At 40.2% G+C, this 26,421-nt stretch overlaps 1 protein-coding gene across 4 annotated transcripts in view; it reads right to left on the bottom strand.

Moving 5' to 3' along the window:
- FER (FER tyrosine kinase) overlaps nucleotides 1–26,421 on the bottom strand; it is a 392,406-nt gene that overhangs the window by 162,012 nt on the left and 203,973 nt on the right. For all 4 annotated transcript variants that reach the window (XM_045020435.1, XM_045020436.1, XM_045020438.1 and 1 more), the window contains one exon: nucleotides 6,699–6,755. In XM_045020435.1, the coding sequence (XP_044876370.1) occupies nucleotides 6,699–6,755 (57 nt within the window). The remainder of the gene's footprint in view (nucleotides 1–6,698; nucleotides 6,756–26,421) is intronic.

The following is a 26,421-nucleotide window of genomic DNA, read 5'->3' as shown; positions in this document are numbered from 1 at the left end:
AATTTAAACAAGCCCAATGTCATGGCGATCTTCTTTGGGCAAGAAAGTGCTAGCTGGAAACCCCTTTCAAGTCAGCATCGACACTACATTAGTGCGCCAAAAAAAAAAAAAAAAAAAGTGTGCAGTGAGACAAAGTTCTCTATGAGCCAAGCCTGCTACTTCTACAGTGCTTCCTGGCAATGTCAGCCCAGGGAATGAGATAGTAAATATCGATCTCATCACCATAAGACTATTGAGCTTGTCCATAAAAATGTTTAAAGAAAGTCTTTCACACTGGTGAAATTTGGGAGAAGAGAACAGATTCAAGAAACAGCAATTTTTCATAGCAACTTCACGGCAGCAGCAAGCAAGAGAAGCTGATGGGCTGGGAGCAAATTCTTTTTTAAAAAAAGGCTAGCAAAATGATAAGGAACAGTATGAAAACCTCACGCCAGAGAACTAGCTCAATTAAAAATATATGATAGTTTTCTACAGTCAGAAGTCCTCCTTTTGGACTGTCTTTTACCCTAGAGCTTTGCGCAGAAATCCCAATGGTGTCAGTGGTGGTTCTACATACAAAATGAGGGTAGACTATGGCTCATTAAGTATTCTAAAATTCTCTCATGCCATTAATAACAGCAATGAGAAGTTCCAAGCGGTGCCCAGGCCTGGAAAACTGTGGCGCATTCACCGAAACTAGGTGCTTTTAACCATAATACATTACTAAAATCACTTTGCAGCTCCTTTATTACTTAAATGATGGTGTTTTAGGAAATTTTTGACAGAAAATGCTCTTAAAAATAATTTATTTAGATATTTTAAGTTAAGTACTTGTATTTTTTTTATTGTTTATAATGTTCCCTTTGAAGTTTGAAATTCATTTTTAATTTCCCATCAAGTTTGTATTCACAGCTCCAATCAGGACTGCTAATTAAAACAGAGAGGCAAAACTAGAAACACTGAGCTGTGGTTGATATTTAACATGCATTTTTCTTCTAGGACAGTGGCTCCCAAACTGGGGTTTGTGAACCCCTGGGGGTTTGTGAAATATTACAGGGGGTTCTCAGGAAAAAAATCCCTAATGGTGGACAGAGCTGTCCCTAGGGACCCCAGGCAGCACAGGGCTAGGAGCCCACAGCCCCTGGACTTCCAAGAGCTAAACAGATCAAAGCAAGCATATCTATCACACTGAGGAGATTTAAACTTCAAGACTCCTTATAAGAAACAGAAAGGTAGGTGAATATGGTTTGCTCTTTTTAAAATTAAATAGGCATCTAGTATTGTTTTAAAAATTATTATGAAGAACAAGTTTAAGCTTTGTTGTAATGTGCGCTGTTTGGCTGGACTGCTCAAGACCTGAATGCTTGTGTAGGAGGAACTCTTTTGAGTTGGCTTCTTAAATACCTTCTTGCTGTTTCACATCTGATACTCCTTGATGAAACATAGGAGCCTTGTCTTATAACAGGCTTATTCAAAGTAATACAAGCTACGAAAGTGAGATCTTGGAAGAGTGTTGCTGCTTTCATAATGTAATAAAAATAATGTAATGATAAATAATAATTAATAATAAACAATGTGTAATAAGTATGTCATAAAACAAATTTTATATTACCAACAAAACTGCTTTTTTAATATATACTGAGGTAAAGGAGAAAATCCCTGGAAATATTCATTTTTAAGAGGGGGTTCATGAGACTTGACAAGCAAGTGAAAGGGGTTCACAGGCTGTTAAAGTTTGGGAAACACTGTTCTAGGAGATTAAAAAAAATGATTCTTTGTAACCGTTCTTGCACAGATTTTGGCTCTCACAGAATGCAGGCTACACACAGCATTGCTTTTGTGGAACAAACAGAAACAGCGGCAATATTTTTAAATTACCTGGCACTGCAAAGATGACTACTAACACAATTAAATTTACATGGGTCAAGGTAATGTAGATATATTTCAAACCTAAACTACTTGACAACACATTTTGTAATTTCACAGCTTTATAAAGCTGTGTTGTTATATGTTTGAGCTTTCTAGTTCTTTAAACAGGGATTATTTTCTCCTCTCTGCGATTAGTAAGTAGCTTATACTTTGAAATCCAAACTTCGGATAGGTCATCTTTGAACCACAGCATTACTCTCACTCAGCAAGAGCTGTAGATACTCCTGTGCTCTGAAAAGGAAAATGGAGCATAACAATAGTTTATTTTACTCTATCCTGGTTAATTTTATTTTAACCAGGCCATAGGTAATTGAACATAAGCAATCTCCATTCATTCTGGGGAAGACACTGCTCACCCATTTATTCTCAATATGTTCTTCAACCTGGTGACCACTATTTAGAAACTTTTAATACATCTAGAGGTGGTGGGATAGAATGTGAGTTGTCTATATGACTTAGCTGGTGTCTTCTGAGGTACTGCTAGTACTGCTCCATGCAGCTGTAAACAGAAAAGTCTCAATAGTGTAGCAATCAGCATCTTCCTCCCTCTTTTAATTTGGAGTAATCACAGCACATTTTTAAAGAGCCTTGCCAAGGCAAGATATATTTGCAGATTCATAGATTTTAAGGTAGAAGGGACTATTAGATCTTTTACTCTGACCTCCTATATAACAGAGGCCTACCAAATTATTGGTCCACTTTGGTCAATTTCATGGTCATAGGATTTTAAAAATTCAGCTATTTAAAACTGAAATGTCATGGTGTTGTAATTGTAGGGGTCCTAACCCAAAAGGTTTTGTCGGGGGGTGTCACAAGGTCAGGGGCGGCTCTACCTTTTTGGCCGCCCCAAGCAGTCAGGCGCAGGAGGCGCCCCGGAGCCGCGAGAGCAGCGGACCTCCCGCGGGCATGACTGCGGAGGGTCTGCTGGTCGCTCGGCTGGACCTCCCGCAGCTGCGGACGGTTCGCAGGTCCGGCGGCTCCACTTGAGCTGCCGCAGTCATGCCTGCGGGAGGTCCAGCCAAGCCGCGGGACCAGGGAACCGTCCGCAGTCATGCCTGCGGGAGGTCCAGTCGTCCCGGGGCTCCGGTGGACCTCCCGCAGGCATGACTGCGGCAGGTCCGCCGGCCCAGCCTGCCGCCCCCCCGGGAAAGGCCGCCCCACGCGCGTGCTTGGGCGCTGGGGTCTGGAGCCGGCCCTGCACAAGGTTATTGTGGAGGGTGTTGTGGTAGTGCTACCCTTGCTTCTGTACTGTGGCCGGCAGCAGCGCTGCCTTCAGAGCTGGGCAACTGGAGAGCCTTGGCTGCTGGCTGGATGCCCAGCTCTGAAGGAAGAGCCGCCACTAGCAGCAGCGCAGAAGTAAGGATGGCATGGTATGGTATTGCCACCCTTACTTCTGCACTGCTGCCCGCAGAGCTGGACCCTCAGTCAGCAGCCACCACTGTTTGGTCGCCCCGCTCTGAAGGCAGCAGCCACCCTTACTTCTGCGCTGCTGCTGGTGTGCTGCCTTCGGAGGTGGCCACTCAGCCAACAGCCACCATTCTCTGGCCACCCAGCTCTGAAGGCAGTGCAGAAATAAGGGTGGCAATACCAAGACCCCCCTAAAATAACCTTGTGAACCCCCCCCGCAACTCCCTTTTGGGTCAGGACCCCTAATTTGAGAAACGCTGGTCTCCCCCATGAAATCTGTATAGTATAGGGTAAAAGCACACAAAAGACCAGATTTCATGGTGGGAGACCAGATTTCACAGTCCATGATGCATTTTTCATGGCCGAGAATTTGGTAGGGCCCTATGCATAACACATACCTTGGAATTTCATCCAGATACTTCTGCACTGAGCCCAATAATTTGTGTTTGATTAAAACATGCTTTCCAGGAAGGCATCCAGTCCTGATCTGAAGACTTTAAATGAAGGAGAGTCCACCACTTTCCATGGTAGTTTGTTCCAATGTCTAATCACCCTCACTGTTAAAAATTTGAGCCATTACCACCCAGTATTTTCTCACCATGAAGGTACTTATAACCATACTCAAATCACTTCTTGAATTTCATTTTGATAAGCTAAATAGATTGAGTTCTTTAAGGGCTTGTCTACATTAACTTGTTGAGCGTCAAGTGTCCATGTGGACTCTGCTGCCATGCAGTAAAATTTCCCTAGTGTGCTTTAATCTACTCCCATTTCAAAGGGAGCAGCAGGCTAATGCAAAACAGAGTTAGACCCTAGCTTCCTCCCAAACTAAGCATTTGTGTAGACATTTGTTTCCTGCACACAATTTTTGTGGCTTCTCTCAGAATCTCCAAATTTTTAACATCCTTTAAAAAACGTGGACATCAGAAAAGGAGGTAATATTTCAGTAGTGGTCTCATTAATGCTGTATATGGGGGAAGTCACCTCCCTACTCTTACTTACTAGTCCCTTGTTCATACATCAAAGGATTGCATTAGCCATTTTTGCCACAGCATCACTCTGGACGTTCATGTTCTAGCATGTGTCTGCTATGATCCCTAAATCCTTTTCAAAGTCAGTTCTTTACAGGATACTGTCCCCTATTCTGTAGGAGTGGCCTGAATTCTTTGTTCCTAGATATATGACCTCACAGTTAACTGTATTAAAATATATTTTGTTTGAATGGGCCCATCTTATCAAGTGATCCAAATCACTTTGTATTACTACCCAGTCCTCATTATTTACCATTCCTCTAATCTTTGTGTCATCTGCAAATTTTCTCAGCAATGATTTTATATTTACTTGATAAAAATGTTAAACAGTGGGCCTAGAACAGATACCTACAGAGCCCCACTAGAAACACTTCCATTCAACAATTTCCCACTGACATCTGATTTTTTGAGATCTGCCAGTTAGCCAATTCTTAATCCATTTAACACATTGTGTATTGATATTGTCTAGTACTGATTTTTAAAGAGAATGTCATGTGGTACTGAGTCAAATGCCTTATAAAAGTCCAAGTACATTACATCTGCTCAACCTTTATCAATCAAACATGAAATCGCATTAAAAATCAGGTTTGTTTGACAAGACCTATTCTTCCATAAAACCATGTTAATTAGCATTAAGTATAATCCAACCCTTTAACTCTTTATTGATTGAATCCTGTATCAGCTTTTACGTTATTTTGCCCAGGACTGATGGCAGGCTAACTGGCCTATAATTAGCTCTGTCATTCAGGTTGACCTTTCTGAATATTGGCATGACATTAGTCTTTTTCCATTCTTCTGGATTTTCCCCAGTATTCCAAGGTTTATTAAAAATTAACATGAGGGGATGAAGGGTGTTTTATGCCAACTCTTTTACAATTCTGGGCCTGCTGATTTATCCCTATTAGGTACTGTTTCACATCTTTCTTAATTAGTAATCGACTGGAAAGTAGTTCACCATCTTCATGTGATATGAGTACATCATCCTACTCCTTTCCAAATACAGAAATGAAGTACTTATTGAACATTTCTGCCTTTTCTGCATGTGGTTGCTCCTGAATCAGTTCATTTACATAACAGCAATATACATGCACAATTGAGGCTTCAGTTATTGGATGTTCTATACATTTTTCTGTCAAACTGTATCTTGATATAATCATAACTAATTTTACTACCTTATTTTTTCATGCACAGTTACTTAACTTCTTTTACTTAATGTTGAAATGTGTTACTTTTGTTCAATGACTTATTGTGTCTGTCTTGCTCACCTAGGGATGATTAATGTTTGTTTTTGTGAGAAGACCTTGATTGATGCCAGAAATGTGTATTTTTTCCAGCCTGCTGCTTTTCCATGTTCTTCAGTAGCTGGCATTATAACTGTGTGGCATTTTTAGTGGACATAATTCTCTGTTTATCTAATGGCAGTTTGTTTCCTTAGGCTGTCAAATGGATTTTATCCTGTGCAGCAGAATGCTTTGACAGAATTTTTCTCTCCTATTCTTTGAACGGTTCATCAATTCTTACAGTATAAGGAACATACACATTTTACGCTAAGTCAACTGTCTTTGTGTGTGTTCTTTTGATTTAAACCACTTTTCAGGTTTTGGGGCATATTCTAGAGCATTAGAGGCAGCGTAGTATAGTGGATTAAAACACAGGGTTGAGAGCTGGGAATTCCTGAACATTAATTTCAGTACTTGTGCTAACTCACCATGTGGTTTGGCATCAGTTTCACCAAATATAAAATGGACTATAGGGCTAGTTACTTACCTAACTTATAGAAGTGTTCTAAAGATCTATGTTTGTAAAAGACTTTGATGATGTAAACCACTATGTAAGTGTTAAGTATTATTTTGACTAATGCATCTATTGTGATGTTACCTACACTACTATTTTACTTGCCTTTTAACACTGAACAGGTCATACAAAGTCAGTTCAGTCCACATAAAGCATCCTATTTTTATCAGCTCACTAATTTATGTAAGAACCTTTACTACTTTGCAGTAACATTCCTCATTGCTTGCATTTTTACAAAACATAAAATTAGATTGTTAAAAATCAGTATGTATATGTAAATGTATGAAATATGCAAGCTGCTTTTAAAACACTTATACCAATCAACAAAACACAGAACATTTATTATTTGTAAGTAAACATGGTGTACGTTTATGTATGCTGAAATTCAATGTTATTTGAAATGCATTAATCCATATGAATTCTACAAAGAAATGTTGTTTACTAGAAAAATAAAAAACTCAAAAAATAAGAAAACTACAGGCATCACAATCAATACATACTTGGAACTCATAGGCTAAGGATTTATTTACTTTTCATTTAATTCTGTTGATTACTTACTTTGCCCAGTAATTCTCCCAGTGTGACATCTTCATGATTGAGAACCCATTTCTTATCCTACAGCAAGAGGAAAAAAAAACAGTTGCTTAGTCCATGCAAGAGTATATTTCCTATAAGATGTATCTGAGCTAGTAGAAATAGACTTAAAGGAATATTTCATTCAGACCATTCAATCAACAGTATGCCAAGACATTATAACCTCAAGAGCTATAAAACAGATTTAAGAAATGTTGCTGCACAATATAATATTAAAATCTACATTATAGCAAATTTCTCCTTCAGCATGATACTATACATGTAAATAGAGCACAACAGGCATTATTTTCATAAAGCTCAGGATCTGATATCTGCTATTGTTGATTTTAAAAATGACCTTAGTCAAAGTAAGGAGATAAGGATAAGGAGACTTCCTTTTGCAATATAAAAAAACAACAAACCTAATTCTGACTTGATCCAGCAAAATGGTTTCCCTTCCAGTACATTGTAAAAAGAACCAGTTTTTCTACAGATGAACTGGCCAGGTGTTAGCATTTATTAAACCTACTGTGTGCAGTTTTATGTATTTCTCAAGTAATATCCTATAGTATAATAAAACAACCAAACATCAATTATAGTGTCAGTACAGTACTGAAGACCAGTCATGCAAACATTCTATTACAGAGCAGCATATGCATTAAAGGACTGCAATAGCTGACGACTGCACTGGGACACATTTGGATTGATACAAACACCTTTTGTTGAAACATTTCCAGAGCTGTATTTTAATACTAATAGGTATGGTTACGCAGAGGGATTATTTATTTCTGTTTATTTCTTTAGATTCTTCCAGCATATGATACTCTAGGCACCACACAAATACCATCAGCAACAATATCTTATATGAAAATTTATCATCACACTTACACCATGGATCTGTCCATTACTAATGAAACAAACCCAAATCTAAACCAGTCTTTTGCGATCCCATCAATCCATTTTCTCCCTAAATCTCAGTGTAAAAGGTGGGTTTTGTAGCATGCCTGGTAAAATAGCAAATCTAGCCTTAATGCGCCAACGGAAAGCAAATTCCAAAGTCAAGGACCTCCTTACCTGCTTCCTCCCTCAAAGTGAGAAAGGTCAAGTTTGAGCTGCAGCACTAATCACAGCTGCAACAGAGAAAATAAGGTGGTCTCTCAGGTAAACCAATCTCAAAATATTCAGGGTTGTAAACATATTGACAGCCAGTGCAGATTACAGATTAGGGGTAAAATGTGCTAAGTTTTTGTATTGCACTGCTTAATAATCAAGTGGCTGCACTGAGCATTACCTTCAGTTTTATAATGGTCGTACTGTGGAACATGTAGGACAATCTAATCTAGAGGTGACAGCAACATCAATAACTGACTAGAATTAAACTGAATTTATTTAAGGTCTTTCGGATTCTCTTTTTTCTGATATTTAGCGTTGATTTAAAAGGTTCCTTTGTGCCACCAATGTTAACCTAAAATTAAGAGCTGCAATGTATTGTAAATACAGCTTTGTTGGTCATGGATTAACTTGGAACAAGTTCCACTTTCTAAGAAGTTTTTTTAAAACAAACTTATTCTCAGCCAAAATCCAAAACTGATCTAATTATGCTAAATTCAAAAATGTATCCTGGCTGTAGGACAATTTACAATCAACTTAGTTGACTTATTTAGCATTTCAAAGTGCATACTTTTTTTTGCTTTTCTTAAATTAGATGTACCGGTATTTTAAAATCTGAACCTCTACATTTCTGGACAGAGGGAAAAAAATATAGGAAGCTTTTCTTTTATCAAATGGATTGAGGGAGCTCATTAAAAATATTATTTCTTAATCTGCTACAGACTTCCCCCCCCTTTCTTTTGACTGCTTTTGTCGGTTTGCTTCATGTCCTTGACAACATTTAAGATCATCTTGTTTTCAATTGTTTCTTTTAATTTTGCAGCTGAGTTTTTTTTTTAAGGTGATGGAGTTTGTGAAAAATATTCAATTTTTAGATTCTTTTGGACCAATCTGATTCCTAATAAATCATCAGATTTGTTCTAATCAGACAGTAAAATCTCTTCTGTACTGATCAATGACTGGGACATCATTTGGGGACCTCCCATCAGAGAATCATAGAAAGGTAAGGCTAGAAGGGACCTTGTGAGGTCAGTCCAGTCCCCCCACCCACATGGAGGCAGGACTAAGTATACCTTGACCATCCCTGACCGGTGTTTGTCTAACCTGTGCATAAAAACCTCCAATGATGGGAATTTCACCATCTCCCTTAGAATTCTATTCCATACCTTAACTACCCTTAAAGTTAGAAAGAGTTTCCTAGTATTGAACCTAAACTTCTCTGACTGCAGATTAAGCCCATTACTATTTCTCCTACCTTCAATGGACATGCAGAACAACTGATTACTGTCCTCTTTGTAACAGCCCTCAATATATTTGAAGACTATCAGCCCCCCTCCTCAGTTTTCTTTTCTCAAGACTAAACATGCCCACTTTTTTTTTTAAACCTTTCCTCATAGGTCAGGGTTTCTAAACCTTTTATCATTTCTGGTGCTCTCCTCTGTTCACATCTTCCTTGAAACATGGTGCCCAAAACTGGGACACACTACTCCAGCTGAGACCTCAGTAGAGTGGGACAATTACCTCCTGTGTCTTAGGGTACATGTACACTTGCAATAGCATGTAGAGTACAGACATGCCCAGCTAGCATAGGTATAAATAGCCGTATGGATGATGAGGCACTGTTTAGGCAAGCAATGTACAGACATGTCAGTACTGTAGATTATATACCTTACACAGCTCTCTATATGCCCCAAAAGTGCCACCCACATCTAAACTGCTATTTTTAGCAGTTTACTATTTCACTGCCAGAGCCTGTCCCTACTACGGAGAAATGCTCTGGCAGCAAAAAAACGCTCTGGCAGGAAAGAGGCAGTGGGGAAAAGGATCTAACAGGAAGAGGCAGCAGGAAAAGGAAGAGCCAAAGCCTTTCTCTGCGGCGTATAGCTACACACTGCAGTGTGGATGCAGCTTGCATTTCACTGCCGCATGTTGCAACATGAACCCTACATGTTGCTGTAAATGTAGATACTGCCTTACATATGGCACTCCTGTTAATAAACTCCAGAATAATAGCTTTTTTTGCAACTGCATCAAATTGATGACTCATAATCAATTTGTGATCCACAATATCCCCTAGATTGTTTTCAATACTACTGCTTAGCCAGTTATTCTCCATTTTGTAAAGGTGTGTTTGATTTTTTTTCTTCCCAAGAGTAATACTTTGCACTTGTTTTTACTGAATTTCATCTTGTTGATTTCAGATCAACTATAATAATATATAGAGATATTCCTAACTCATAGAACTGGAAGGGACCCTGAGATGTCATTAAGTCCAGCTGCCTGCCTTCACTAGCAGGACCAAGTACTGATTTTGCCCCAGATCCCTAAGTGGCCCCCTCAAGGACTGAACTCACAACCCTGGGTTTAGCAGGCCAGTGCTCAAACCACTGAGCTATCCCTCCCCCAACAAATGCTTCAATTTGCCGAGGTCATTTTAAATTCCAATCCTGTCCTGAGAATGTCATGGGGGACTGTATCAAAAGCCTTACTAAAATAAAGATATATCACATCTACAGCTTCCCCACTAGCCACTTGGCCAGTAATCCTGTTAAAGAAGGAAGTTAGGTTGGTTTGGCACACTTTGTTCTTGATGAAACCATGCTGGTTCTTCCTAATGACTCTATTATCTTCTCGGTGCTGACAAACTGATTGCTTAATAATTTGTTCCAGTATTTTTCAGATATCGAAGTTAGGATGACTGGTCCAAAATTCCATCCTTTGTTCCCATCATTTTATTGTGCGGGCCACTTCTTAAAAGGTAGAGATGTCCTTGTAGACTAGCTCCCCTCCGGTATCCTCGTGTTTGGTTCTCAAAATGTTTCATCTGCAGGCCATAGTACATATACTGTGACAAAGTTGCTCCTCTACCTTGGTGGGTCCTGTGCTTATTTGGCAGATTTGCTCACCTCACTGATCTTCCCCACAGTCTGGATCAACTCCTCCTGTGTCTGATCAGGAGTTGGGAGGTTTGGGGGGAACCCGGCCCTGCCCTCTACTCCGGGTTCCAGCAGGGCTGCCCAGAGGATTCCAGAGGCCTGGGGTCTTCGGCAGCGGGGGGCCCTTCCGTTCTGGGACCCGCCACCAAAGTGCCCCGAAGACCCGCGGTGGGGACCTCCCCGCCGCCGAATTACCGCCGAAGTGGGACCCGCCGCCGAAGTGCAGCCGGGTCTTCGGCGGTAATTCGGCGGCGGGGGGCCCTTCCGTTCCGGGACCCGCCGCCGAATTACCGCCGAAGACCGAGCTGAACTTCGGCGGCAGGTCCCGCTTCGGCGGTAATCCGCCGGCGAAGACTGGGAGCGGAAGAAGCTCCTGGGCCCGGCCCCCCAAAAGTTTTCCGGGCCCCCAGGAGCAAGTGGAGGACCACGCTCCAGGGGCCCCGAAAAACTCTCGTGGGGGCCCCTGCGGGGCGCGGGGCAAATTGCCCCTCTTGCCCCCCACCCCCTCTGGGCGGCCCTGGGTTCCAGCCCAGGGCCCTGTGGACTGCAGCTGTCTAGAGTGCCTCCTGTAACAGCTGCATGACAGCTACAACTCCATGGGCTACTTCCCAATGGCCTCCTCCAAACACCTTCTTTATCCTCACCACAGGACCTTCCTCCTGGTGTCTGATAATGCTTGTACTCTTCAATCCTCCAGCAGTACACTCTCTCATCCTCAGCTCCTTGCACCTCTTGCTCCCAGCTCCTCACACGCACTTCCTCTCCTCTGGCTCCCCCCTCCCTGACTGGAGTAAGCTCCTTTTTAAACTCAGGTGCCCTGATTGGCTGCAGGTGTTCTAATCAGCCTGTCTGCCTTAATTGGTTCTAGCAGGTTCCTGATTACTCTAGTGCAGCCCCTGCTCTGGTCACTCAGGGAACAGAAAACTACTCATCCAGTGACCAGTATATTTGCCCTCTACCAGACTCCTGTACCCCAGTGGCCTGGGTCTGTCACAATACATGGATCACAACTTGAGAACTATTGCATTACTTAATAAGACACAAATCCATAGATGTTATGTAATGCATTTATGCCCAAAATCATAGGTAAAAATTTATCGTGCTGAGATTAGCAGATTTACAATGCAAGACACACACTGCTAGAAGGATTTAAAAAAAAAGAAAAAAACCAACCACCTGTCCCGTTCAACCCTTCTCTGCTCATTTCCCATGTATACGATGTGCCGTGTTGAAGAAGATTAGCTGAATGTTGTGGATAGAACTTTGAAGAGTACATCATGTTCTTTTCCTCCTTGTTCAGCCCCTAATGGATTACCATAAAGCACACTCAAATTCATGAACACATTTGTGTACTTCATCTCCTCAAGCTAACTGGGAACATCAAAGCAGCAAACTGCTACACCTTTGGTGGAGGGGACAGATAGGAGGAGAGATCCTGTGTGCAGAAAGAACCAGCACTAATTGTGCTTTATAGTGGTTAATTACAGGATACAAGTGCATTCTTGGTGACTACTGTCTTCCTACAAGGAAGTGAAATAGTTTGTATCTCACTGTCACTTCCTCCTTCAACCATCTAGTTTTACTCCAGAACCTCTGTGTGGTCCAGTGGTTACAACAGAAGCCTCAGAGCCCAGAAAAACTGGTGGACCTAAGCAAGAAGATTGTATAGGAGACAGTGCAGCTCAGATTAAAAAGTATCCCACTCATCTATTAATTTTCTGTGCTGGCCAGGGCCTTGGACAGCTGGAAAAAAACCTTTGGTACAAATCTCTGTCTGTTTCAAATTGATAAATAGACAGTGCAGACGCGATAATATTGCTGCTGCTCTTAAATTTTGGCATTAGATAATTTGACAGGTGAAGAAAAATAGTAATCTAGGTAGGATCCATCTGATAAAGATATTCAAGGGGAAATGCTTGTGCAGGCTTAATTTTTGCTTTGAAGATCTTTTGTGCTACCACAGCTTCAGAACTGAAGTTCATTTCATGCAGCCATCCTTTATGAAAAGGAAATAAGTTAAGTCTTAAACTGAAAGAAGTCACTGTGCTGAATTTGGAACTTCCCATACTAAAATAACAAATATATATATATATATATATATATTGACTTACATATACAGCTACTTTGGCAAATAATGAGAAGTGGTATCTAAGTTCTATAAAAACATACATCCATCCCTTCTTAAGATGTTCATGTCAGCAATTGCTAGAATACACCAAACAATCAGACAATGCACATGCAGTGGCAATGCATGACCTAAATGTGAAAATATCTTTGATTAGTACGCACAACAGCAGAGTAAAAAGTATCTGATTTATGCTGTTGTTGCAGCAATCACATACAGTACACTACAAAAACTACTGTGTATAAATGTTGAGAAACTAACGAAAAACAAATGATATTATAGGAAGAGTCTGCCATTCAACACACATTTTCTTATAAATCATTGCATGCCTAACAGTTCATAGCAAAGTTGTAAATAAATGATTTGCTGATTTTAGTGGACTGCTTAAAAATGCAAACATTTATTCCAGTTTCTATAGTATGCCTGATTAGATTCTTCCTGGCTAAAATTGCATCATGTAACCGTTTATATCACGAAGAGTTGCTTAGAAAAAAAAATCAAGATTTAAAGAAACAAAATCAGGGAACATCAGTATACATTGAAAGACATGGTGGGCTTTCAAAAAAACAAAGCAGTCTACATTGCTTACATGTCCTGTTTAAAAAAATGCACCTGAAGAAAGATTTACATCACTTTTATTAAATAAACAAATGGCTAGAAAATATATTAAAATTATATCACCTTTCAGATAAATTTCAGAGTGGTAGCCATGTTAGTTTGTATCAGCAAAAAGAATGAGGAGTACTTGTGGCATCTTAGAGACTATACAGTAGGAAGATATATATACACACAGAGAACATGAAAAAATGGGTGTTTCCATACCAACTCTAATGAGACTAATCACCACAAAAGTTTTTTTTCTCCTGCTAATAGCCCACCTTATTCGATTAGTCTCATTAGAGTTGGCATGGCACCACCCGTTTTTTTCATGGTGTGTGTGTGTGTGTGTGTGTGTGTGTGTATATATCTTCCTACTGTATTTTCCACCGCATGCATCTGAAGAAGTGGGCTTTAGCCCACGGAAAATTATGCTCAAATAAATTTGTTAGTCTCTAAGGTGCCACAAGTACTCCTCATTCTTCTTTCAGATAAAGTTATCTAATTGTAAAATAACATTCTAGCCTTTGATATCATTTCAGTCTGATAATTTCACCAGCCTTCCAATAGATCAGGGGTCAGCAACCTTTCAGCAGTGGTGTGCCGAGTCTTCATATATTCACTCTGATTTAAGGTTCCGTGTGCCAGTAATACAGTTGAACGTTTTTAGAAGGTCTCTTTCTATAAGTCTATAATATATAACTAAACTATTGTATGTAAAGTAAATAAGGTTTTTAAAATGTTTAAGAAGCTTCATTTAAAATTAAATTAAAATGCAGAGCCCCCCCAGACCGGTGGCCAGGACCCAGGCAGTGTGAGTGCCGCTGAAAATCAGCTCAAGTGCCACCTTCGGCACACGTGCCATAGGTTGCCTACCCCTGCAATAGATCATTGCTCTTGGCCTCAAAAACTAGTCTCTATTTAAAATGTTTATAAAAATATGATTATATATAACAGATACAGCAAGTAAATATATTTTTCAGTTATAGCAAACAGGAAATACTCCACTCAATATGCTGACCATGCTTCCACATAAGGGTAATGGATGAATTCTTTAATTGAAATAAAAGACCTAGTAGAGATTATGCTATATTAAAAATGCAGGCAGATATATTTGTTATCTCAAAAATAAAATGTTCGATAAAATTGCACTCAGAAAACTCAATGTGGGCTATTAGAATGCTTAAATCACATATGAAGGCAGGTGATTTCTCCCAGAATCCATTTTTATAGGCAGAGCTGGTTGCGACCCATGTATTTAGGCAGACTAACACTTTCCATTATAAAGGATTTTTGCAACCCTCTTTTACAAAGCTATAACACTTCCACTATTTGCTGCAGGTTTTTGAAATTCAGCATGGGGAAAGACCTGGGACAAAATAAGTGCCTTTGTTTTGCCCAAGGCTATTCTATTCAGGTTTAGCTGATATAAAACATCTGCCATTTCCCCTTTCTCACTTGCTTTCTTCATGAAGATTTTGCTAACATGACAAAATAATAACTGAACATAACATTCCCTCAGCCATCCCTGCCCCTAGCAGATAGCCTCAATGGCCCATCCCCCATTTTGGGGCAATACATAGGATTTGAGTTTCCCCAACTCCCTTGGAAGAAAAAAGGGCTGGGCCAGGCTTCCCTTAGCCACACTCTGGACCCACTAGTCTATTACCCATTGCATTGGGATAAAAACCTTCTCCTGCTGCCAGTTAATGTAGCTAGTCTGTAGTTCAAGTGGTAGAGGTTTGTGTTGCTGGTGATGCATGATGAGGGGAGAAGGTTATTACAGTTGTAAGTAATAGAATTTCTTTTTATCTTTTTCTTTAAAAAATGGAAATTACAAAATATGCATTTGAAAGAGTGTAATTTAGATTACACAGTAAAGGAAATGCCTGTGCAACTTTAATTCTGCTCGCTTACACATATGTGTTAAGATACAGTCTTTAATTACATTATCACATCCTATTTTTTCCCAGAGAACCCCTGCCTTATTCAGAGTGCAGGATGAATGCACAGTGGGGCAGAATTAAAGTTGCACGGAGAAACTTATATCTGGCATTTCCTAACTTTCAATTATTTGACTGTGCAACCTAAATAATGTTCCTTTAATGTCATTTTTGTATTTTTTTGTATACATGGCTTTATCTAGGGATCAACTCAGCGAGGTGATAAGTGCCCACAACTCCTAAAAAAATAATGGGGAAATGTGGCATCCAAACACCTGGCAGGAGGCATTAAGCTCCTCACAGGACTGCGCCCAAATGCATATTTACAGTATTTATTTTTGTTTGCAGTTAAAAATAAAATAAAATAACTAGGACTATTCAACAGAATAAAATGTCCAAATATCAGAGCTGATCAAATACAAGATGATTCATTTTTTTCTCCATAAATAATAGCAGAGTTCACACTATTATTCATGAGGTCGTTAGTCATTGTTTGCAAATATCTGGGCAGCTGCTGAAAATCATGAAAATATTTGTGAATCCTGAAAATAACAGGAATTTTAGCACAAATGATTATTTTTCTGAAATTTTATATTAATTACATTGGCAAAGCCATGGTGTGCATACAGTTGCACTGTGCTCATACTGTCAATGTCTGTAGCCAGTAATAGCAGCCTTTTGCTTTCATGAGCATGCATTTCTCTAAAACATAAATATCTTAACTATCTTATGGACCAATCTCAGAATCTACAAAAGAAAATGTTCTCAAAAAGTGTTCTGTTGGTTACATAAAAATCTAGTTTCTTTATAGGACTTGTGCCTACAGGATTAGAAGCTAGTGTTTGTTTTGTATTTATTCATACCTACTGGATAGATATTCATGATTGTTTTACTATGCAGAAAAATAATCTGGATAAAATTTGTGCATTTGACTGGCACTCAATAATTAGTCAAAATACTACAGAGTTTTAATCTTTAACATAAACTCTACATTATAAAGTTTACTTATGAAACAATGATCTTTACAAGATATTGTGGCTAGGCACCTCCTTCGTCTCGCCAGAATTAGCACTTCCTCCCCTGGCGGTGGCGGGCCTGGCATAAATCAATGTTTGCCTACCCCCTTCCGTGCTCTTTTGGTTGTATTTTCAGGGTAAGTCTCAGGAGTGAACCTCCACCAAACAAAATGGAAACAGTCTCACAAACACAAAAAGAAAGGGGGATACCTTTCCTTGCCACCTTGCAGAGGCAGGGTGTTGGCCTGCTGTTTGTCCCAGGATGTTAGTCCTTCCCCTACCACACATTCAGGTTTGGCTGTTTCACCTATGGGAGGGAGCACAGCCTCTCACCCAGGGAAGCTTATTTCCCTGCTGCCACTAGCCTGGCAGCAGCTTGTCTGTCTCTCTCCCCCACTTTTCTCTTGCCAGAAGAGGGGTTTTAAAAGGTTTCAGACATCCCTTAATTGGATTCTGGTGTCCCTAATAGACCTCAGGTAACCCCTTCTCAGCTTGCAGGAAAAAGGGTCTTTAACATTCTAGTGCTGACATATTGGCCTTCCAAAACTCTCTTGCAACTGTCCGGCCTGACTTTGTCACAATATTATAAACTTCATTTCCCATTGTTTAAATACATTGCCCTACTCAAATGTATTTCATGCAGACCAATTATAGAACCCTATTAATACTCTGAAGATACTCATTTACTTTGTTATTTCAATTACATTTTGGAGATTTTTTTAAATCTCTGTGTAACCACCATACTAATACACAAGCCATGTGATTTTTTCCATTCTTTGAAGAAAAAGCCTTTCTAAAATATTCCTATATATTATGAATTCCATTAACTTCTAAATAAGTCAGCAGTTTCATCATAGACATGACACTCAAAATTTGTTTTAACTAACACACTACAGGCTTATTGAGCCAAAACCTCAGAGGTGCTGAGCACTTGCAACTGCCATGGCATTCACATTTTGTAATGGCATTTCATATTAACAATAATTATATTTTTCATGCATAGGTGCTCAGCAATACCTCAATCAACGCTAAAATATAGCAACATATCCCACTTCTTGTTATTGTGTAATGTTAATGGCAATCCAATATGCACAGGCTCAAGTCACATTCTCAGGCAAGTCTCAGAACTAGATCTGACCATGACCTTCCAGGGACACAGAGCTGCAGACCATTTCAGGTGAAGACAGCTGCCCATTTTTATACATGAAATTCTTTTATCATCAAATATTTTCTCTCTCGTCAGTGGGAATACCTTAGCCACATAAATGACAGAATGTGACCCAGAGCTCCCCAGAGATACAATGCAGCATATTCCCTACAACGTCATTTAGCCAGTGAGCTCTGCCATCAAACACATAAGGGGTAGGGTGGAGCCTTGGTTCCATTTATTTTGTACTCCTTTCAGCAGGCTGTTCCTGGAGGAAGCAACTCACTAGCAGGTCCTGCGCTCTCCTGAGCAGAAGAGCTGCAATTCCCTTTGGCGGGGGAGATGGAGGGTAAGGGAAGAGGTAGGTATATGCTCCACTATGTAATTAGAGGGGTTGCTTATTCCCTCTTTCCCCACTGTTCTGTCACATAATGATGGTCATGATTTAGTCCCCAGGAAACTTGCACTAAAGAAATTGTAGGAAAAAGGAAAAACTGGTTTCGAGAATTATTTTGTTATACGCAATACTACAGGGCCACATACTTGGTTGCTTCTATAGGCTGAGCTCATTGCACACACTAGCGGCTCCTTCAGTTACTCCGTTCACTCCCACAAGTTCCCCATCTGCCACCCTCCCATCTGCCTCTGTGTGCCCCTCATGCTCCCCTATTCCTCCACCATGCTATGTCCTCCATTGTCCCCCATTCTTCCACCATGCCAGGAGCTCTCTTTGTCCCGCTCATATCGCCATACCTCACCATGACAGGAGCTCTGGGTACCCATTCTCCATGCCTCTCTCTATTACATGCCAGGGGCTGTGTGTGTTCCCCATGCCCCAGATGTCATTGTCCTCCATTCTCTACTCCCATGCCAGGGTCTGTCTGTGCCCCTTATTTCCCACTCCCAGAACACCAAAGTCTCCCAATTCCCCTCCCCCCCATGCCATGTCTGTGCCCTCCCATTCCCCTTCACCATTATTATTTCCTTTCTTTCTGTCTGGGAGATAAGTCATTCAGGGTGTCAATATTTTAAACTCTATCAGGAGAATGGACAGAGCTGAGAGGGGATTGTTATTGGCTGGAAGGGGTTAATGACTGCTGTGGACTGATTATTCCATCTACAGACAATTATAGATCTAGCTGAAGCTGCTGGGTCTGCTAACCAGATGAAGTGGCTCCAGGTGTCCCCCTTAGGTCCCTTTATGTTTTTTTTATTTTCACCAAAATAAATAGCCTTCTGTTCACTGAAGTGTAGAACATTCCCTGAAATTTTGGAACAGATGAGATGCAGTGTTCAAAAGTTAACACAATTATGTACAACAGAGAAATGCCATCGAGTTAAGAGTAAGGCCTTGCTTTGCTCACCCAATAAATCTAAGGCAAAAAGGAAAATATGATGGCTTCTTGGAAAAGAACATTTTAAAACGGACTTCTTAAAGTATTTAACTTGATGATCTTCTGGATTAAAAATAAATATTGCAAGAGCCCCCCCTCCCCCCCCAAAAAATTATCCAAAACAACAAATACTGAAACTGAAGTTAAGGGATTTTTACCTATTACTTTCCCAAGATTTAATCCTTCAATGAATGACTCTGAAAATATCGACAAGAAGACATTTCAAAGGCTTGTCTATGAAGAACAAATCTGATGTACAATCATTCAGAGGAATAATTAAACAAAATGGCACTATAAGCTGCAATCAAATGATCTGTCAGAGGCCGTATTACCACTATTAATATTAGTGCATTAATCACTACCTGGATTTTTCCTTTTAATGCAAGCTTTCAGTCAGCCTGCTTTATTATATACCAGTGTAGCACATACATTCCATTCAAAATCTCAGTACTAGCAGATTTTTCAGAGTCAAAGGATTATTCAAAATTTGATCAGCTTTGTCAGTGAAGTTCTTATGGCTGCTTTAGAAAAACATTCTTTATTGATAAGTATTCGCAAATTGTCTTGCCTTGTTAGAATCAGTTACACAAGCCGTCAGTAATTGAACACTTGTTTAAATAGTCTATAAATTAGTCCGAGAGTTGTCTTGAATAAGATTATGTCTATTTATGAAGAACTTGTTTTATCAGCATAGATACATTTCATTCCCTTTGGGTACATAAGCTATGGTCTTCTAGTTTTTCCTTCCACAGAAAATGTTAATTGTTCTGATTATTTAGAGCAGGTCTGCTATACTTGGTGGTACAATAATTTCTTTTCCCCATTTCAAAGGACTACCATTTAAGTAGAAAGATCTTCAAAAATAACTAATTACATATTCAAAAATACAAGGCTTCATAGAGATTCATCTTTGGTATCAGTTTCATTCCTTCTCACCTGGTAAGTCATAACTGTTTTACAGGGTTTTTTTGTTTTTAAACTACTACAAAATTATAGTACACTATAATAATAGGACACTAATCCAGCCCCCAAAATTGACCTTGACAACTTCTTATTCAAAGAGAAAATTACCCCTGTGGAAGTAGCCAGACATCATGCAATTGTCCTAGATCGCTCCTTCTCCACTGTCACAGATATATGGCAATATAACTCAGTGAGCCACACACAAATGAAATGAGCTACAGCCCTGAGTAGATTCTCCCTGGCTGACAGCTATTCTTGTGATCTCCATTTTAATTTTCCTCTATCTAGCCAAGCACTCAGTGCTAGGATAAAGGGTTTTTGGTCTTTTTTTAAACCAATATTCAAAAGTTAGTCAAAAAGGAATTCCTATTTTAGGGTCTGAGAGAGGGTCATTCCCTATCAATCTTTATAGTACACAATCCTTTGTTTATTTAAAAGTGCTTGACTATAAACAGAAATGAAATCCTGAGCAATTACAGTATACAGTGGCTATTCCTGAAATCTTGCAAATTCTAGTCCAGAGGTCATGGAATTCTCTCTTAACACTTTTTTTTGCACCAGGATATGAAACATGGAGGTGAGTAGAGAAATAAAAGTGATGTACTAGGCAAGGCAGATTTTCTCTTTTCTTTAGTGTTGAAAAGGGCATGGGAGATTAGGGAAGTTCATATATAAATATTAACGTTACACAGTATATGGGGAAGGTATTGCACAGCTTGTAACCTATTCTTGGAACAATATATCTCTTTTTGTATAACAAGGGTTTTGCCTTTCCTCTTTCAAATATTTCCTGAAAATGCACTTTGTCTGCCCTGTTTTTCATAGTTAATTTACTACAATGCTGCTGGCTTTTACTCTTCTCCATTTTCCTTTCATTTAAGTAGTTATCAATTTTTTTTTGTTCGACCCTTCTCTCCCATTACACATTATGATGGATTGGGTAGTAAGGGTCCCCACCCCTGTACCACAAGACCATGTGCCCTGCTGAAGGTTTCCACTATTTACAATTTTTCTTTCTCTTGTCATCACATTTTTTCTTCCCTTTCTCTCTTGCAATCCACCAGCACTTAAATGGATCCATGCTGGAAGGAGTAGCTAGCTGAAGGCTCTGTTCCCTCTGTGTGCTTCCACTGGAACACAAAAGAGCAGGGGCGGCTCCAGGCCCCAGCACGCCAAGCGCATGCTTGGGGCAGCAAGCCGCGCGGGGCGCTCTGCCAGTCGCCGCAAGGGCGGCAGGCAGGCTGCCTTCGGCGGCTTGCCTGCGGAGGGTCTGCTGGTCCCACGGCTTCGGTGGACCTCCCGCAGGCGTGCCTGCGGAGGGTCTGCTGGTCCCGCAGCTTCCGACCTCCCACAGGCACGCCCCTAGAGTCGCCCCTGCAAATGAGGACCACTAAGCAGACAAGTGGCTTTGTAATCTCCTCACATGTTCTGTGCTTGTGACTGGATGATCCAAGAGAACTAAAAGAAGGCAGGTGGGGTTTAAGAGGATATAACAGCGATTATCTCTGATCCTGGCAGGGACCGCCTCAAAGCTGCTCCTTTTCTCCTCTTCCTACCAGCACCTGCAGTTACTTCAATCACCCTCTCCCCAGCTCAGAGTAGCCAACCAGGGATTATGATGCACCTCAGATGTAGGACCTTATTTTTGTTATTATGTATACATTAGGATTCTCACAAATTCTGATATTATGATTCTGACCCCAAGACAATTTGGAGTGACTCATTTAACTTAGTCATTTGGCATTACTCCACAATACACACATACTTGAATGGACATTTCTATAATACATAGGCAAAACACAGTGTGTTAAAGATGACAAGTCTGCTTCTGGCTTTGTCAATATATACTTCCTAAAATATATCACTGTCCTTGCACATACTGTTGAAGTACACTGATTTTATAAGATGCTGAATGAACCTATGTGTGTTCATAAATCACAGTGCAAAAGCTCAAGCACCTGCAAAAATAAATACCCAAATTTAGGCTCCTAAATCCATATTTTAGCACTTAAATTGCCTGATTTTCAAAACAAAAATATTTACTTAGGAGCCTAATTTTAGGCACCCATATTTTTTTTTGAAAATCTTGCCCTTCATCTTTAACTCACTCTGTTTTGCCTAATTATTACTGTACACAAGGTGAAGAACTGTCCACTAAGAATGTGGGGAAAGAACTTCCCCTTTACCTCAAGAGGCATACAGCCTTATCCTTCAAGGGCTATGCTGCGTGTCTTGCTTCCCCCACTGAAACTAATGGGGTGATGGGTGTCTGGCTAATGACCAGGTTTGGGCCATAGTAAATTACTGAATCACTTAAATTGCAGGTGATCTCTTTATAATATACCATTGGTCAAGGTCAGTGGCTGAGGAAGAAATTTTTGCTTGGATGCCCAAAATTCACTAGGAATAATTAACTGCTCTGGGGAAGACACCATAGCACCCACTAAATAAAACTGTACTCAGTGATTTTTTGAAGAATGATCACTAATTATTAAAATGGACCTCCATTGGGAGTTGTTCATTCCAAATTCTCAGGGTTACCATCAAAAATGAATGCTTGCCTTGCTACTTACAGCAAACTGGCAGTTCTAGCAACAGATGGTGTGTCAGCAACTAACAGGAGAAGAGACATATTTACTTTAACAATGGCAGGACAAAACTTGAAGTTTAGTTTTTCAATGTAATGTACTAAAAGCCACTATTTAAATGCTGAATTTTGAAAATGAAGGTTACTTACCTGTAACCAGAGTTCTTTGCATAGTCACACTTACGGATATTGTGCTACCTAGTGGTACCTAACAGTAGAAACTTTTCCAAGAAGTATCCATTTGAGTATTCACGTGCTCCCTCCTACCACTTCCCTTAGCACCTCCAAATGTTCTGAGGGTGAGACTGTATAAAGGGGTGGAGTGCCCTCTACCAACTCAGTTCCTTTCACTGCAAACCCACAGACACAGGAACAAAAGGATTCTCAGAAACAGAGGAAGGCAGGTGGGAAGCGTGAATTTGCAGAGCCATTTCAAAGAATTCCAGTTACAAGTAAGTAACCTTCATTTCTTCTTTGAGTGGCTCTGCATATTCACGCTTATGGGGAGTTTGATAAGCAGTGACGGAAAAAATCTAGAGGATGGAACAGAGTACTAATTGAAAAGAGACTGAAGCACCATTCTACCAAATCTAGCATCAGCCCTTGAAGCAAAATCGAGAGAATAATGTTTAATAAAAGTATGTACAGAATTCCAGGTTGTAGCCCTGCAAAGTTCAGTAACAGGGATTTGTTTAAGCAAGCAAAAGACATGGAATAAGACCATAACATTATAGGTACAGGACTTCCTTCTAATGTGTAACATTCAACATGTGTTATTTAATCCATCTAGAAATAGTCTGTGGAGTCACGGTATAACCTATGTGATTGTTAGCGTAAAACAAATAATTTAGATGATTTTTGAAATTTTTTAGTTCTATTAAATAATATAAAAGAGGTCTTCTTGCATTCAAAGTATGCAATACAGATTCCCCTGTTTTAGTATGTGGCTTTGGGAAAAACACTGACTAATTGTTTGATTGATGTGAAAGTCAGAAAACACTTTTGGCAAAAACCAAGGATCAGACACTGCCTGTATGAAAAGACGTAAATGGTGAGTAATTCACTCAGCCTTCTGGCTGACATTACGGCAATAATGAAGGCTGTTTTAAGAGATTAAAAAATATAAAGAACACTCAGCCAAGGTTTCAAAAGATGGTTTCATGAGTGTACATAAAACCAAATTAAGATCCCAAGAAAGGACAGGATTTCTCAAAGGGTGATACATATAACATAACCTCCTCACAAACATTGACCTACCATCAACCAAGGCATGATAAGCCAAGATAGCTGCCAAATGAACTTTCAAAGATGAGTTAGATAACCCCTCCATTTTTACATGCATTAAATAATCCAAACAACAAGTTATGGAAGCTCAGACAGGAGAATCAGATTTTCCCTGCATCCAAGCCGCAGACCTGAACCATTTCCAACAACAACACTTCTTGGTAGACAGCTTTCTAGTATTAAGCAGTACATTCTGCACCAGTGAAGAACATGATTGTTCAAGAATAGACAGAGTCAGAGTCCAATCACCCAACCTGTCAGGTGAAGGGACTGCAGATTTGGATAAAGAATCCTGCCCCATTGCTTAGGCACAAGATCTGGAGACAAAGGAATATGTATAAAGACCCTGCTGGACAGCAGGAGCAGATCCATAAACCACTGCTGACATGACCAATCAGAATTATCTTTGCCCTCTCCTGACATATCTTCCTTGCCTCTTTCTGGATCAATGGGAAGGGGGGGAAACAAACATACAGAAGTCCCCTTTCCCAGTGCAGAATGAAAGCATCTGAGATGGACTGACTACAACGTCCTGCTCTTGAACAGAAGAGGAGACACTTTCTGTTGAGCTTTGTAGTGAACAGGTCCACATCTGGTTGACAGCAGCTGGAAAAGAGACTCTCAATGAACTGATCTTCAGGGACCATTTGTGCATTTGAGAAGTGTCCCTGTAGAGATGATCTGCAATCACATTGTTCTCTCCTGCTAAATGTAGGGCCGCAGGTGAATATCATGGAGAATGCACTAGTCCAATAATCTGATAACTTCTTCACATAACTGAGCGGCATAAGCATCCCCCTTTGTTGACGTAATACATAGCACATGTATTGTCCATTACTACTTGAACAATCATCCTGTGTATGAGAAGGAAAAATGACCTGAGGGCGAGATGAACAACTGAACACCAGCAAATTGATGTGCAGAACTCTCCTGAGAAGCCCAGTGACTTCAAACTGTAAGATGACTCAGATGTGCCCTTCCCACCAACATTGTTTCATGCATGTGAAGTTTCAATCCCCCTTTACCATTGCTGAGGGTACTAGATACCCCTGAGAACATTTTCTTTTACTGACCACCATGTGAATAAGTTCAGAATGTCTCGAGGCATGCTCATATTTGAAGATTGTCCAGATTTGGCCTGTAGACTACACTGGCCTCATTCTGAGACATTCAAGTAGAGTCACATAAGTAGTAGCTGCCATGAAACCCAAAAAGAAAAATACTTTCTGAGTCTGACATCTCAAAACCCCTGACCCACAGGTGTCCTGAAACCTCCTCAATAGCCCCTATAAGAAGAAATTTCTACACTTCTGAAAGTAGACTAACCTTGTGAGAAGGTTCCCTGAAAAGGAAAGGGCAGGGGGAATTGAAAGGGGGTATTTGCACAAACTGAATGGCAAAGCTCTTCTCTATAATTTCTAGGATCCATTGGTCCAGTGAAATAAGCCCTCACTTGCTGATAAAACGGGCTAGCCTTTCTTGAAAAAAAGGAAAGAAAGGATCCTCACTGATTGCTTCTCAACTCTCAATCTTCACATCAAATCCAAGGCCTGATGTTGGACAAATATGATGGAGGGATCAGACTGATTAGCTTCAGGACACAATTTTACAGATCTCTCCTTGTGTCATCTCTGGAAAGATGTAGCCTGCTGGTGCTGCTGTTGACATCTTTGATTTGATGAAAAATAAGCCAAGGAAGCCAATACTATCTGATAACAGAAAGAAGTATAAGGTCTCTTCCTAGAAAAATGAGGCCCTGAGAGCCAGCCATCTGTCTTGTCTCCAGCTTTTCTAGCATCTCAGTCTTTTCATTGAAAAGACCATACCCCTCAAATGATATATCGTCCATTTTCAGTCTAGTATTCAGATCCAGAGAAGAAGAGCAAAGCCAAGCATGATTTCTAAGAGAAACTGCAGAAGCCAACTGTCATAAACAGTTAGTTCAGGGCTCATGTCTGACCCTGTGTTAAGGGCCCCGGACTTTGACAAACCCTTCCTAGTAACCACCGATGCATCTGAACGTGGGGTAGAAGCAGTTCTAATGCAGGAAGGACTGGATCACAACTTCCATCCTGTCGTGTTTCTCAGCAAAAAACTGTCTGAGAGGGAAAGCCACTGGTCCATCAGTGAAAAAGAATGTTACGCCATTGTGTATGCCCTGCAAAAGCTACGCCCATACGTTTGGGGACGGCGGTTCCAGCTACAAACTGACCATGCTGCGCTAAAGTGGCTTCATACTAACAAGGGAAACAACAAGAAACTTCTCCGCTGGAGCTTAGCTCTCCAAAACTTTAATTTTGAAATTCAACACATTTCAGAAGCTTCCAACAAAGTTGCTGATGCACTCTCTCGTGAAAGTTTCCCAGAATCAAGTGGTTAAAAAGTGTTCTTAACATGTTTACGTGCTTAGTAGTTTATGTAATACTGCATGTGTTTTAGTAATCTGTTTATTTTACAGTTCTAGGAGGAAATCACCACCAGTAGTTCCCACTGTTGGTGATTTGGGGGGCGTGTCATAAACAGTTAGTTCAGGGTTAAGGTTTTTTTTTCTACCTGTGAACACCTGACCAGAGGACCAATCAGGGACAAGATAATTTAAAATCCCT

Source organism: Mauremys mutica, chromosome 6 (genome assembly GCF_020497125.1).
Source record: "Mauremys mutica isolate MM-2020 ecotype Southern chromosome 6, ASM2049712v1, whole genome shotgun sequence".
Taxonomy (NCBI): Eukaryota; Metazoa; Chordata; order Testudines; family Geoemydidae; genus Mauremys; species Mauremys mutica.
This window is presented reverse-complemented; position numbering and strand designations above follow the sequence as displayed.